General features: G+C 38.0%; 1 protein-coding gene across 8 annotated transcripts in view; it reads right to left on the bottom strand.

The window, feature by feature from the left end:
• The window catches only part of msi2b (musashi RNA-binding protein 2b), a 293,528-nt gene that overhangs the window by 128,968 nt on the left and 150,564 nt on the right, over nucleotides 1-13,996 (bottom strand). For all 8 annotated transcript variants that reach the window (XM_044140959.1, XM_044140960.1, XM_044140958.1 and 5 more), the window contains exon 7: nucleotides 3,573-3,621. In XM_044140959.1, coding sequence (XP_043996894.1) covers nucleotides 3,573-3,621 — 49 coding nt within the window. The remainder of the gene's footprint in view (nucleotides 1-3,572; nucleotides 3,622-13,996) is intronic.

Raw genomic sequence — 13,996 nt, forward strand, 5'->3', positions numbered from 1 at the left:
TATATATATATATATTGATATATATATATATATATATATATGCATATATATATATATATATATAAGTCCAGCACCACAGTTTTAAGAAAATCTTAGAGAAAACCAGAATTTCTCTGTTTAAAATTTTATTCTAAAAGTTTGCTGACTGCTGTAATTTTATTTAGGAATATCAGTGTAAGGGAGACTGGATATAAATGACTGAAACAGTTTTCAGATATGCATTTGTTAAATATTTTGAAAACCTCATTTACTTTTGCTCCAAAGCCACAATTATATACTACTTTGTGCCCCAAGTAAACACGAGTGGGTTGTATTTGTAAGGTGACAAAATGTGAAACAGTTGAAACCACTGTAACCTCAGAAGTGTCTGCTTTTAGTTATTCTCTCAGAAAGAACTACCTACCTTCTTCAATCTCGTTACGTTCGCGTTTTAAGTCACACTTGGTAAAGCAGGTCCGTGGATAAGTTGTCATCGTTGTAAAGTGCAGCGTCTGAACATTGTTCCAGGTGTAAGAGAATTTTTTTCTTACCCGTTATAAATTCACTCTTTGCCAAGCTGCTTTCAAAGCACAGTATGCTCCACCTGAACTATTATTTTTAAGGGTTTGCAATTACAGAAACAGCAATCCCTTTATCTGAGGAGGACTCCTCACTGTAACATTCCATTTGCTGAATAAATAATGTTATTTTTAGCAATTGCAGCGCTGCAAAAGAAAAAAAGGAAAAAAAAAGAAAGAATTATTTTTTCATGACTCAATCTGTAAGATAAAATGAAACAGGTGGGAAATTGATTTGGACTGCAAGCTGCTAGATGCCCATCACTTGCTCTGGATTACGTGGCAGGGACTAGTGGGCCCAGGGACTAGTTTCACTCATATTATATTCAATGTTGTTTCCGTTGAGGTCACAGGGCCAACTAAGCCATTAATATTACACAGTTGCACCAATGGATCGGATGAATTATTGAGATTCTCTTATTGGTCTTTAATATTATATGCAATTCATCTGCAAGAGGTGCTGTGGTTTTAAGATGAAAGCAGCGAGCATCTCCTCTTTTGGATCTTTAAGGTGGACAAACCAGAGCCTGCTGGTGGAACTGCAGCTGCCTCTTGGCGCCACGTCACGCTCAATATAAGTACATCATTAGAAAAGAAATTGCCAAGAAGGCTCTTTCTCCATCACTGTCTTTGTTTGAAGGGCATTTAGCTGTCCAAAGGCAAACGCCTCACACGCGTGCACGCACACCCACACACACACACTCCCAATTGTGGCGCCCGGAGCCTCTCGGAGAGCGGCTGGCGGTGCAGCAGACAGGAGAGGAAAAGAGTGAGAAATAAGAGAGACTGCGAGAAAAGCCTTCGTCTCACAGCAGACCTCACACTGGGTTCTGTCACTACAGATCAAAATCCCCTCAAAGCCATAGATCACTTCCACTAAAGTTCACATGTTTCACACTTAGGAACTGTTTACCAGACTCAAAGAGTCTATCTGCACAGCACACACTCACACAAATACACACACACACACACACACACACGTCTACTAATGCAGATAGATCTGAAGAAGAAAGATGGAAGGTTTTCAATCTAAAGCCAAAACGCACTTAAAAATTTATTACATATATATATATATATATATATATATATATATATATATATATATATATATATATATATATATATAAAAAAAAGAACAGTGGCTCAGTGCAAACAAATATTTACACCTCTATGGCGGAGCAGTGCTCAGCCCAGTACAAAGAAATGGTGTGATGGCAGCTCTACCTACAAGTGAGCTGACTGGTGTGACAACCAGATGAGTGTCTGCCCCTTTTTCTCGCTGAATACCTGTCGGTGCCTGCTGACTGCTAACGCACACCCACGTAAACAGTTGGTGACAGTCTGCCTCCGAAAAAAGTTACTTTCTTGCATTGTTGAGCCATTATGGCCAATAGAAGAGGTCCTAAATGGATCTAGGAACAAAAAGACAATAGGCTATTTATTTTGTTTTATGTATTAAAATAATTAGAGGAATATGCCACTGCATTACATATCATGGTAAAATTAGCTTGATTGAGGGGAGTGGTTCCCAAACCTTGCAACTTCTAGCCCAAAAGATAAAAAGACATGTTGACAGGTTGAGCACACAAGCACTTTTAGTGAGTTGGTTAAAAAGAGGTACAATTATGACACAATTAGCAATCAATATGTTAGTCAACGTGTTGTTTTTATTTATTTTTTTAAAATTTTAATTATTTTTATTTTAGTCCTGTTTTTGTTTTTATGTGTTACAACATTTTTAAAATGTATATGTTTCATCATCGTCATTTCTGGGATCCAGTTCAATTTCTGAAGAGGACCTAAAAACCGGCTTCAATATTCACAACCCCCAAGTGGGGTCCTGGCCTCAACTTTAAGAACTATCAGTACAAGATATATGTCTGAATGGTGCTATCATTTTTGAAAATAATCTAAATGGACAGCATGGATTCCATTCTGATTGGAGGCTTAGCCCGTTTAATTCCCATTTTATTCCCATGCAAGTCGACCCCAGTGACCAAATTGTTTGCTCCAATGCACGACTATACTCGACACTAACCTGTTTATTTTTCAGTTGGACAAAGAGACTTCATTATGTCATTATCAATAGGACTTCTTTATATTACGTAATGGAAATGTCCCAAAACAAGAAAGTGTCTCTATAAAACTATAGCTGGCTGTCAGCAGCCAATGACAAGCAGGATGCACCACAAGCAAGAACCTGAAGGAAAGAAAACTTATGCAGCCAGAGACAAAAGAACCAACGAGAAAAACCATCGTGAGGAGAAGCTGGGATACACAAAGAAAATGCAACAGTGCCTGTGTCCATCTGTGTTCAGTTGGAGCGTTTGCAGCCTGCTCTGGATGGGACGCCATGCAAGTTAAACCCAGAAAAGAAACGTTCAGTGTTAAACAGACTGGTGATAGTTAAGACACTTATTTGATGTGCATTGGGTTTGCATGAAATGCAAGTGGATTGGGGTAGTAAGCCTAACTAACTGCACCACTGTCAACTGTCCCTTGACAGCAATTGCTTAAACCAGGCTTAAAACAACAGTGGTGAGACTAAAAGGCACCACACTCTAACTGCAGTGCGGTGCAGGGAGGAAACCTGTCTTTGGAAAGTCCTCTGCATGAGAGAGAAATGTCCCCCTCATCTCAGATAAGGAGCTGATGAGATGGAGTGATAAAGTCAGTGCTTCTCCTGGGTCTTATCTGATGCTGTTATCTGACTGCACAGCACCCACCATCTCGCCATCTTTACACCCTTTAAGCACCTCTCTGAAACACTCACATCAGCATCATCACATACACAGACACACACTCTCACGGGTGGCGTCTAACACTCAAACATTCTAAACACCGTACCAGCTTATTGATTACTTTGACACGCTCCCATTGTTGAACAGATGGTACACCTAATATCATGTGAAATGGAACTGTTCTGTGTTATCTCATGGGGAAAGGACATAAAATGACTTTTTTTTTCACTTCTTTTTGGAGAAAACAGCACCAATGAAGAAGCTATGAACTTACCTCTATGTCTGTTAGTAGTCTTATCAAACATAAGCATGGCGTCGTCAACCTGGAAGACACAAGAGCAGTGTTGGCATTAGCTTAATCTTTGCACCGAGTGCCTCACATCACCTCCTCCCCATTCAATCTCATCTCATCTTCTCGCTGTAATTACTCTTAGAATATATATTCTTGCTGCTTCACACTTATTTCTTTCTAAGCACCTCTCTCCTACGCAATCATTCGGTGATCACAGGATTATCGTCAGGTTACCGCTCCCCCTCCTTCATTTGTGCGCTGTAATTTTAGATATTACAGGAAATTATGCAATCTCTGTGGTGTTACTCTTTGTCTGGATTAGAGTGGCGACAGGGGAGAAAATTAACAATGATGGCCAGCAGTTAAAGAAAATGGAAACAGTGTTGACATTATGCTTCTTTTTTTATTATTATTATTATTATTATTATTTTGACAAACGCCAACGTCCAGCCTTGGAGAGAAGAGGGACAGATAGACACATTACACTAAGCGGGAGAGAGACAAATGGGACCCTTCCTCATCTCCCGGCCGCAGCAGAAGCAGCATCCACAATAATATCATCCTTCATCAAGTTCAATAAAGCCACACACAGACAGACAGCGTTTCTTCTTCAGACATCCCTGACAAACTCATCTTTCTATAACTCTGATGAAAAGCTTAAAAAACCGACTGAGGCATGCTCATTTAGCCTGTGATTCTGCCTTGGAGAGAAAAGGAGAGCATCAGCGGGTGGAAACAAAGAGGGAACGCCGTGCGCTTCTCACTCCCTGGTTATGGTCTCTAGGTGAGCGTAACAGTGCACAGAGGAGGCTTAATGCTGTGCACAAGCGTGCACGCATCTGTGTTTTTCACGGGAGGGCTGAAAAGCTTCGGGAGGAGATGGAAACAGACAAGAATAGGGGTCTCGCTCAAGCCGAACTGTCTGATTGGATAAAGAGAAGTGCCTGGCAGCCAGGCAGACTAGCACTGGCACACTATTCATGCCACCCTCTTGCCACACATTTGGCACACAAGACGTTGGCACAGCTTGTGGGCCCCGGTTACTTGCTGCACGGCTCACAGGCCACATGTGGCTCCAAGGCACTTCATTTGCACCTCCCTAAAATATTTCCAATTTGGCGAAAAAAAATGGAGGGCAACGCACGGGGACCTTCAATAACCTATATACACAGTTCACCTAATTGTAAGTCGCTCATTATTCTTGTTAGGAAAGGGAGAATAGAAATAAGCAATTTGTAGATTTGCTCGCCAAATCTGGTCCCCAGGTGTGTTTTGAGGGTTTTTTTTGTGTGTTGTTAAAGTTGACATACAAATAATACCACTGGCTTACAGGAACCAAATGCAACAGAGTGAAAAAAGGAGGATTTCTGGCGATCATTTATCTTTGCTCAAACAACTAATACAAAATAAATAATACCATTTCTGATGTTATTCCAACCCAGGATGATTAGACTATATCAGGGGTCAGCAATTAGTGCAACATGAGCAACTTCAATAATGTTAGCGAGCCAAATTTATATGTGTATATACACAGTTACATCCAATAAACTAGAATAAACGTCCAGATGAGTCTCATTTGTCTGATTAAAAGTGCCTTTTGAAAATAACCTATAACCTGTAAATGGGTATTAAACATACATTTTTATTAAGCTCAAATTATTGGCTAAACAGCCAGAGAGGAAAATGAGACAGATTTCCCCAAAAGAAAGTGGGCCCTATATACAGGGTACAAAACATGGTAGAGGGAAACTCCTCTTTGATTTCTAGATGAAATGCTTAGTTATGCTTACATTATCAGAACAAAAAAGTAAAAACAAGCAGAACATGCAAGGGATTCACAATAAAGATCTGGACACTAGTGTATAAATTCAGCCGAGCTGTAGAAGAATCCTCTACAATCGCTAACTAAGTTATTTTTTGCCCTGAATTGTTTGTTTTGCTGGAAAAACAGCAGAAGCACACAGCAATGTTGTGAAAACAATAAAGTTTCAGTGTGTGAAAAATGTTCTTTAAGATGACTACGTGGTTAGATATCATTATAGTGGTGTGCAAATAAAAAACTGCCGAAGCAATATCGCCCGCAGTAACAGTTTTTATAAACAAGCATTTATATTGTCACACGTTGTGACCTCTGTCTAATACCAGGCAATCAAATGGAAATCACATTAAAGTGGGAGGGAGTGGGATAAGTGAAATTTGTAGTACTAAGGGTTATGATTTTATTGGCAGAGTCTGAAGAACGAAGAACCTTTGTGTTTGTTTATCTTCAATAACTCCATTGTTCTGTTCGGTACCACTTGATCACACACCGTTGTCCAATTAAAAGGTGAGAGAACTTTTGTTCAAGCCACTGTTTTTTTTTTTCTTCTCCCTTCTCGCTGTCTGGATTTCTGCTCATAAAACCAGAAATGGTTTCTTATGTCTCCTATATTTGACAGCGTGAAAGCTGCACTGCAGAACTAAGATGGAATGGCATGTTTACCAACTATGGTAAATGTTTCATTTGACAAGCGTGGCCGATGGTGTGTGATCACTTACATGGGAAGACAGAAATTTATAGCATTTGACTTCTGTCACCTAATGCTAGTAATGCTGGAACAGCCAGAAGAGAAGATCCTTTATGCATCAGCAAACATGCAGACGAAACGCCAAGAAAAGCATCTCAGTTTTCCTTAAGACATGAAGAAATAGAAGGGTCTTTATAAAACACTACTGTTGTCAATTAAAATCGCCAATCCAATCCTACTGTTGCCTTCGTATCGACTTTGCACTTCTTGAACTTAGTTTGGTGTGTAACTTTTATAAAAATTGAAGAGCTGAACACAATTGATCGTGTTTTTAAATCTGGGAATCGTGACCTCAACAGACAAGGCATTGAGCTCAAATCTGACATTTGGACTCGCATAACATCTGCTCATGCTCTATAACATTTTCAATCCATTCCAAACATTTCTGGGAGATTCCAGGATACAGAGGAGTACACCTATCTCGGAATGGACTTTTGAATCTGCTGTATTTTAGTTGCCACTGACATCAAATTTCACCCCAATACATGGCATTAAATTGGGGTTTCAACATTAACCTTCAAAATATCTATGGCTGGCACAGCTTAAAATCAGTGTCAGGACTACATAAATGATCTGCCATGGATTTTAGACAGAGCAAGCTGCATTTTCTCATTCTGTTTATATATATATAAAAAAATCTTCACACCCCGGTTATAATATCAGGTTTTGGTGATCTAACAAAAATAGATAGATTTAAATAAACTGAAAAGTTTCTTCACACATCTATTATGTATTATGTAATGATAAATGTATCATTGCACAAGCCCTTCCCTGCCCCACTCTGCTCCACTAGACTAGTGGCAGCTGTAATTAGCCAACTCCTGCTGAGCTAATCATACAAACTACTTCTCAGTCCAATGCTACCAAGATCCCATTTATGACTAAGAATGATTGTAAATGGGATAATGACGGAGCACTGTTGTGATGATGTGCTGAAGGCAGAGTGTCAGAAAGAGTAGAAACTTCCTAAAAAGTTGACTTTGCTTAAATGGCAAAGTCAAATTTCTTGAGCTATATTTGATAAGTAACCCCAGAGCATGATGCAGCTACCACCATATTTGCACCCCCACCATGGTATATATTTATAGCACTGTAAATTGTTTTGGACATCTTGTGATCTCTATGCAAGCTTTGGCTTCACCTAAAGAAAGCCAAGTAGCAAACAACAATAAAATCCCCTAAAAAGCTATGCTTTATTATTGTGTTGTCTGATTCTCTCCAACTAATGGCAATTAGATATTCAGGATATATTTTACACTCTGACATTAAATGATGCATCTATGTCTAATTTTTTGATGATAAAAACTTGATTTTGACATAGGTGTGTAGGCTTTCTATCCATGTATAAGTGTACTGAATTCATTACACATCAGATACATTTAACAGAACCGGAATAATTATCAATACTAATCATTTCATCATTTCTTACATGTCTTGATTCGTCAGTGCTTTACGTATGTTGTCTTTATAGGGATGGTTGATGGCCTATTTGGAATTTTACGACATAATGGAAGTTTGAGTCTGGAGGATTTTTCTACATAACGACAAAAACAAGCCCCAGCAAGATGACTGTGTATGGCATTTATATTATGAGGTCAACGGAGTCTTTCTGCTGCTATTAAAGTTAACAGATGAGACTCTTATTAAAGTAGCCTGCAGTATCATCCACCATCACCCACTTTGAGCCCTTCAACATGACACTCAAATATCCACACTCTAATGTTGTTACTACTGCTCCTACTGTACAGCCTTTTATAGGCTGAGAGCAAGACGAGAGTTACTCTGTAAAATGAGCTCTGTGAAAGGAAGTGTATTATATAAATGTGAGCAGTGTTGTGACATTACTAGAGAAGGACCATCCTGTCAGTGAGACCTGTCCAACAAAGAAAAGATTCACAGTGAAGCACTGATGAGCACTTTAACAAAGAATGTGCACATCATGTGAGGGTCACACTCCAGCAGGTCATACAACACAGTCCACCCCCCACCTCTCCCTCTCTTTCGGTCAGTCTGCCAGTCTCTCTCCCTCTCGATGCCACTTGCAGAGTCTATAGAACTATCTCCTGTGCTCCAGGGCTTTTCAATGTAGTTATTCAAGCAGAACACAACTGTGTGCCTCCATCTGATAGAAGGTTAAGGACCTCTTCACTGCTCACAAAAAAGCCCGCCACACAGAGGTGAGGCCAGGCTCACCTCAGGGAAGAAATCTTTCTCTGTCCTCCTCCTCCTTCTTTTTCACTCTTCCTTTTCTCCTGGTGTGGTGAAAAGAAAGGTTCAAAGGATAATGGCTGCCTTATCACTATGTAAAAGGGGAATGGGAACTCCAGCGAAGTGCCTGGCCTTTTGTGGCAATGAAGAAAAGAGCAAAAGTCTATTTCGCCGTGGTATATGCACTGGAACAGTCCATGACCACTAAAAAGGAGACGGCAGCTCAAAGACAGTGAGCGGGCGAAAGGCCGAGCAGCTCTTTAACTAAACCTGCAGCCAAACATATCTGAACCACATGACCTCCTCTCAAAAAGGGGCCGGAGAGGCTAAGTTGAGAAGAGTCTCCGTGCTTGCAATATGGCTTTTATTCACAATTCAGGTGGTGAAAGATGAAGCCTTTCCTGGAAATTTTTCTAGTTCCAGGGAAGGCTCTCTTTACTCTCCTTTTATTTAATTAAAATTGTAAAATATGTCAACGATTGCACAACACCTTCAATTAGAGCTTACTCCTCCAAGTTTGCAATAAAAGCTTGGAGTAAAACTGAACCACGCCAATTTGTGGTTGCAGATTTTTCAGTGGTGGATTACTCCAAAATGTTAACTCAATCATTTGCAGGAGTTGGCTTAGAGCACACCAACAATATTCAATAGGAAATCCAGCTGAAATACCTAGGTGTAATGCTTCTTAACAAACCATTGGCTGGTATTTGCTCAGCAGCCAAACAAGGAGCATTATTTTTTTGGCTCTACATCCAAGAGAGGAAATAAGGAAGTTTGCAGATGCTGGCTGGCGCTGTAGTGCTAAGAGGGTTTTCACTATGTGTATTAATGAGTATTATGGTTTATTTGGTGTTTGGACAATTTAGCTATTCCTTTAAGTTAAGTCAAAAAACCCATTTGTTTAGAATTGCCTTTGATTAGGTGGACTGGAACTTTTTCCTACTTTATTTTTCCAGTGTAATGTGATGTTTCTTTTTTGTCGGTTCACTGTATTATGTTAAAACACTTTGAACTGCCTTGTTGCAAAATGTGCTATACAAATAAAACTGACTTAGATTAGGCAGTTTCAAACTTTTTTAAAGGGGGTCTTCTCAAGTATTTGCAGAATTCAACTATTTCTGACAGCTATTGTCCTTTATCCATGTGAATAGTGGTACACTGTTTAACATTTTATTGTTCTGCAAGTCTGCAACATTAGCACTTGTCTAACTTTGTTAGACATTGATATTACTTTTCATTTAAGATTTTAGGGTTTTTTATTTCTGTTTGTGCTTTATTTATAAAGAGTAAGTGTGACTGATCTAGTATTCTAATCCTAAATGTCATATTTCCTTTAGTTGTAAGTGGAGAATTATCATAATCACCACAAATATCAGTATGAATGCATTTAATCTACTGTATATATGTGTTTCACTTAGTATAGTGAATTATTGCAATAAAGGAACTTTCTAATAATATTAAAATTGATTCAATGTTTCTGTATATTTGTTAGTTTCAATCATATCAGAGTTTTATGGACCTGTTTTTATCTCCCACCAGATCAAAAGTAAAACAGTGAAAAAATGTGAAAAATGTCCAAATCCCAATATTGAAGACAGGCAGCAAATAGCCAATAAATATATTGGTGAATATATTTATTCACCAAGTCTTCACATTTACTAGATGCTACCTACATGCCAACTGTTTTTTGGGGAGTAAAGGATAATGTTTTCTGTTTGCTTAATGCTAAGTGGGATTTTAACTGGAACCACGTGAAACAAACACAGACACCGTTGGGTTTTACATAAAAAAAAAAAAAAATGCTGAAATCATATAAAAGCCCCACCTCATGTTCACTGTTATGTAATAGGATTTTGTAATGTTGTGAACAGAGTGGTCTCTGCTGGAGAACTGAAAATGGCTCCAAACATGCGGTCGAATCAACACAGACATGAATCCGCAGATACCAACATCAACTCTCCACAGTGGTGCCACTCTGGGGAGTCTGTGCAATGTGGAAAGGCAAATATCCCTCTAACTGTATGCCCCACTGCCGTGTAATGTTACAGAAGAACACCAACTGCTTATTCTGTTGACAAAAGGATGTTGTATGAGCTATTAATTGAAGGGATGTGAGTATTTGTGCTCCACATTATTATGTGTTAAAATATGTTTATTGGTAAAAGTTTTTTTTTTTTAATCATCTGAATATGTACTCAAATTAAAAGTAGGATTTTTCCAAATATCTCTGTATGAGATTATGCTATTAGAACAAACAATGGATTTATTTAAGAAGTGCTCTTTGGTTAACCTAGTGGTTATTGTAAAGGGGAATAACAAACAAATTTAATATTTATGACTTAATTCTATCCAGATAGCCATTGGTTTTATTCCCCAAGACCTTACATTCATAACAAGAGACAAAAAAAATAAACAAACTTTTTATTAGCCTATTAAAGTACAACTGGTATCCAATAAAGCTTTTACTTATTGTACTTGATTGGTAAATACATTAAGATTTTTTTTTTATTATGAATAAATAAAAAAATATATCAAAAAGCAGACAGCAGATAAGCCTTTTTTCCAGCAGTACATCACTGTTTATGGGTTTGATGCTCGCGATCAGTTTGAGCACTTTTGTCATGTCTGCACTCAGTACCACTCATGCGTTATGGTAAGGAATTTTATTTTATTTTTTTGGCTTTCGAGAAAGAAAAGGTTATGTTCCACATTAAACGTAACTCTCCTGGCGTTTGCTGTGCTGAACAAAATTGCCCGTCCATGTAGGCTCACGCTTTAAGAACAGAGTCCCTTTTGCCACCTTGTGTAATTGCACAGGCTTAAAGGGAGCAAAATTTTGCCCTCTGCTCCTTGTTAAACCACCACTTGTAAAAGCACTCAAGCGTGGATGCAGCACACTGCAGCTGAACATTTCTCAGACAATGATATAGATTTCCGCTACACAAGAACAATTGAAAGGGTTGTCACAAATTTGTCCATTGTCACTGGGTCGCTATCATTTCGCTGTTAATTGCCATCATTGTAATAGAATATTAGATGCTGCGCAGCAACGGGAGTGTTGATGAAGGGGCTCACTTTTCCCCTTGACCGTGACCCCAGTGAGTCATAGTTGTGATAATAAAGTGATACTTCGGTGATCCCTGCTGAATTATCTCTCTAACCCTTTGTGTCCCCTCTGCTGCGAGGCAGTGGAGCAAATTTCGCAGTAAAACGCTTTCTCTAGAGATGGCCACAACTCAGCCCTCTTGCTCAAAGACTCTCAAGGAAAATGGATCTTGCCTACGAGGGGCTTAAACAAGGGTCCTCCAGTTAAACAGTGGCCTTTCCCCCTAAACATGTAGTTTTCTTGCTGAAGACCACATTACCTGTGTGTACTCTATCTTGAAACCTCTTGCACAAGACATGGGTTGGTTCACTGTATGACAGAAAATTGGATTTAAAAAGTTTAAAGTTTTAACTTATTCTCCATTTTGCTGTTCTTCAGATTTTCTAATGAGATGCCAGAAAAATAATAAAAAAAACTAACAAGATTTTTCCAGCTATGCGCCTATGCACTTGTCGCTGTGCACTGCAGGTCAGCTACCAGAAAGATGGCTACTGTGTTTCTCTTGGCTTACAAGAAAAATATAGAAATAAAACAAAACAAAAACAGCAAGCAGAAAAAAAGAGACTGGGTATAAACACCTATTTATTTTCATATAGAGTTTATTGCATCTAGTTATCCCATCCATGTCACACGGTTTTCCTGATGGTTTCATAGATAGATAATAGATAGATAAATCTTTATTGTCATTGTCACAAGAACATTTCACCTGTCAGTCATGTGAAATGTTTTAGTCACATCTGTTAACTATATCTGCAATAACTGAGGTTACAGAACAGAATGCACACCTGATTTTAGAGGTAATATCTATGCGTAAATATATATATAATTGCTTTTTGAAGCATCACCTATGGTTATTATCCAATTTTAGCAACATATTTATTGCTTTATTGAAATAGTTTCTTCATAGCAATCATGATACATACAATCTTGTTGTACTCAATAAAGAGTAAAATAGTGTAAAGGATTTGTATTAATCAAAATAAGCATTTATAAACTAATACTGCATTTATTACCTTTAATTTACAATTTATCTGACGTTTATGCTAAATTATAAGATATATTCAATGCAATAGGGATTAGTGAAAATGTTTTGATTTTGAATAAAAATAAGATAATGTATGTTTTATTTTATCCTTCTTGTCATAAAATTAGTTTTTTTTTTCTCTTAAGGTTAACATATGGTGAAAGTCTTATAAACCCCCTTGCCTATTTAGCACTATGAATTTTGCCATGAGATGTTTATATCTCTTCATAGATCTATGCAGAAATAAAGAAAAAATGCATAGCACAAAGTCTACACATAAACAGGGGCTTAACAAGAAAATGGCAGCATCACTCTAAGGTCACTGTCTGTGTCTCAGGCCTTTGTTCCTCTGGTATCAGATATGATCTATATCAGTGTCTCCCCAAATTGCAGGAGAGCTCCTCTGTTAGCCTTCAGCTGTGAGCCGAATGTAAATGTGCGTTTGACACCTATCTAAATCGCTGTCATAATTCATTTCCAGAGATCCTAAATCTCCCCCCTGTCACCTGGCACCTCTGCTGTTTTCCTGTCTAAAAACAGAGCACATTAGCCTTTATTGATGTGTTTGTCCTTTGATACATAATTCATCACTCAACAACTTTTTTTCTTCTTTTAGGGAGGGTAATTATCCTGCCCCTTTTGGAGGCTGCTCAGACACATAGAAACAGACAAGGAAGTTTTGCAAGGTGTCTGTTTAGTCTCTGTTAAAAGAACCAAATGCAGCTCTTATAGAGCTGAAACATGATGGTTTATAATGTCATTATATTTTAACAGCAATGCAAGGTTACAATCTGGCAAAATTTTGTTGATCGACTTTAACCAGTGCAGAGCAGAAAAAAAAAAAAAAAATGTTCTTGCATCAAAACCAACAATTCCCACTTTTATCCAGTTTGTAATCACACCAACCAACAGGATCTTCTTGGATTAACTTTGCTTTAAATCTTGTAAAAATCAGATAAGATTTAAAGACATGCATAACAGAAGGCAACCTCAAAATCGATTTTTACAGGAGGCTGCAGCAATCTCTGCTCTTATTGGTAATGGCTATTATATTTCATAGCTGGAATCAAACAAAGTGTAGATAAGTCAGTGTGTATATATTGTCTTTACAAAGGCACCTGGAATTGGCAGATCAGACTTCAATGAAACCCATTAGCTTTGAAAGCCTGATAGTTAAATCCCTACTTTTAACTTCAAAAGTTGGACCATAACCACATTCACAATTCATATTCTTACTGTATTAAAGTTACCTTTAAACAATTAACTACCCAATAACTTCCAGTCTAGTTAAATATCCACATTATTATCAGTAACAACTGTGAATTTATGTAAAATAATACAATAAGTAATAACAGCATTTCAAGCCATGAAATTTACCTTACGTGCTCTGAATGAACTTTTGGCCGTGTTGTTATACACGACTAAAAGTGTATAAAATACGCTTTGATTAAGTGGTTTAATAATCAAATCAACAAAACTTAATCTGAAGATCCAACATAAT

Source organism: Gambusia affinis, linkage group LG15, assembly GCF_019740435.1.
Source record: "Gambusia affinis linkage group LG15, SWU_Gaff_1.0, whole genome shotgun sequence".
Classification (NCBI taxonomy): Eukaryota; Metazoa; Chordata; class Actinopteri; order Cyprinodontiformes; family Poeciliidae; genus Gambusia; species Gambusia affinis.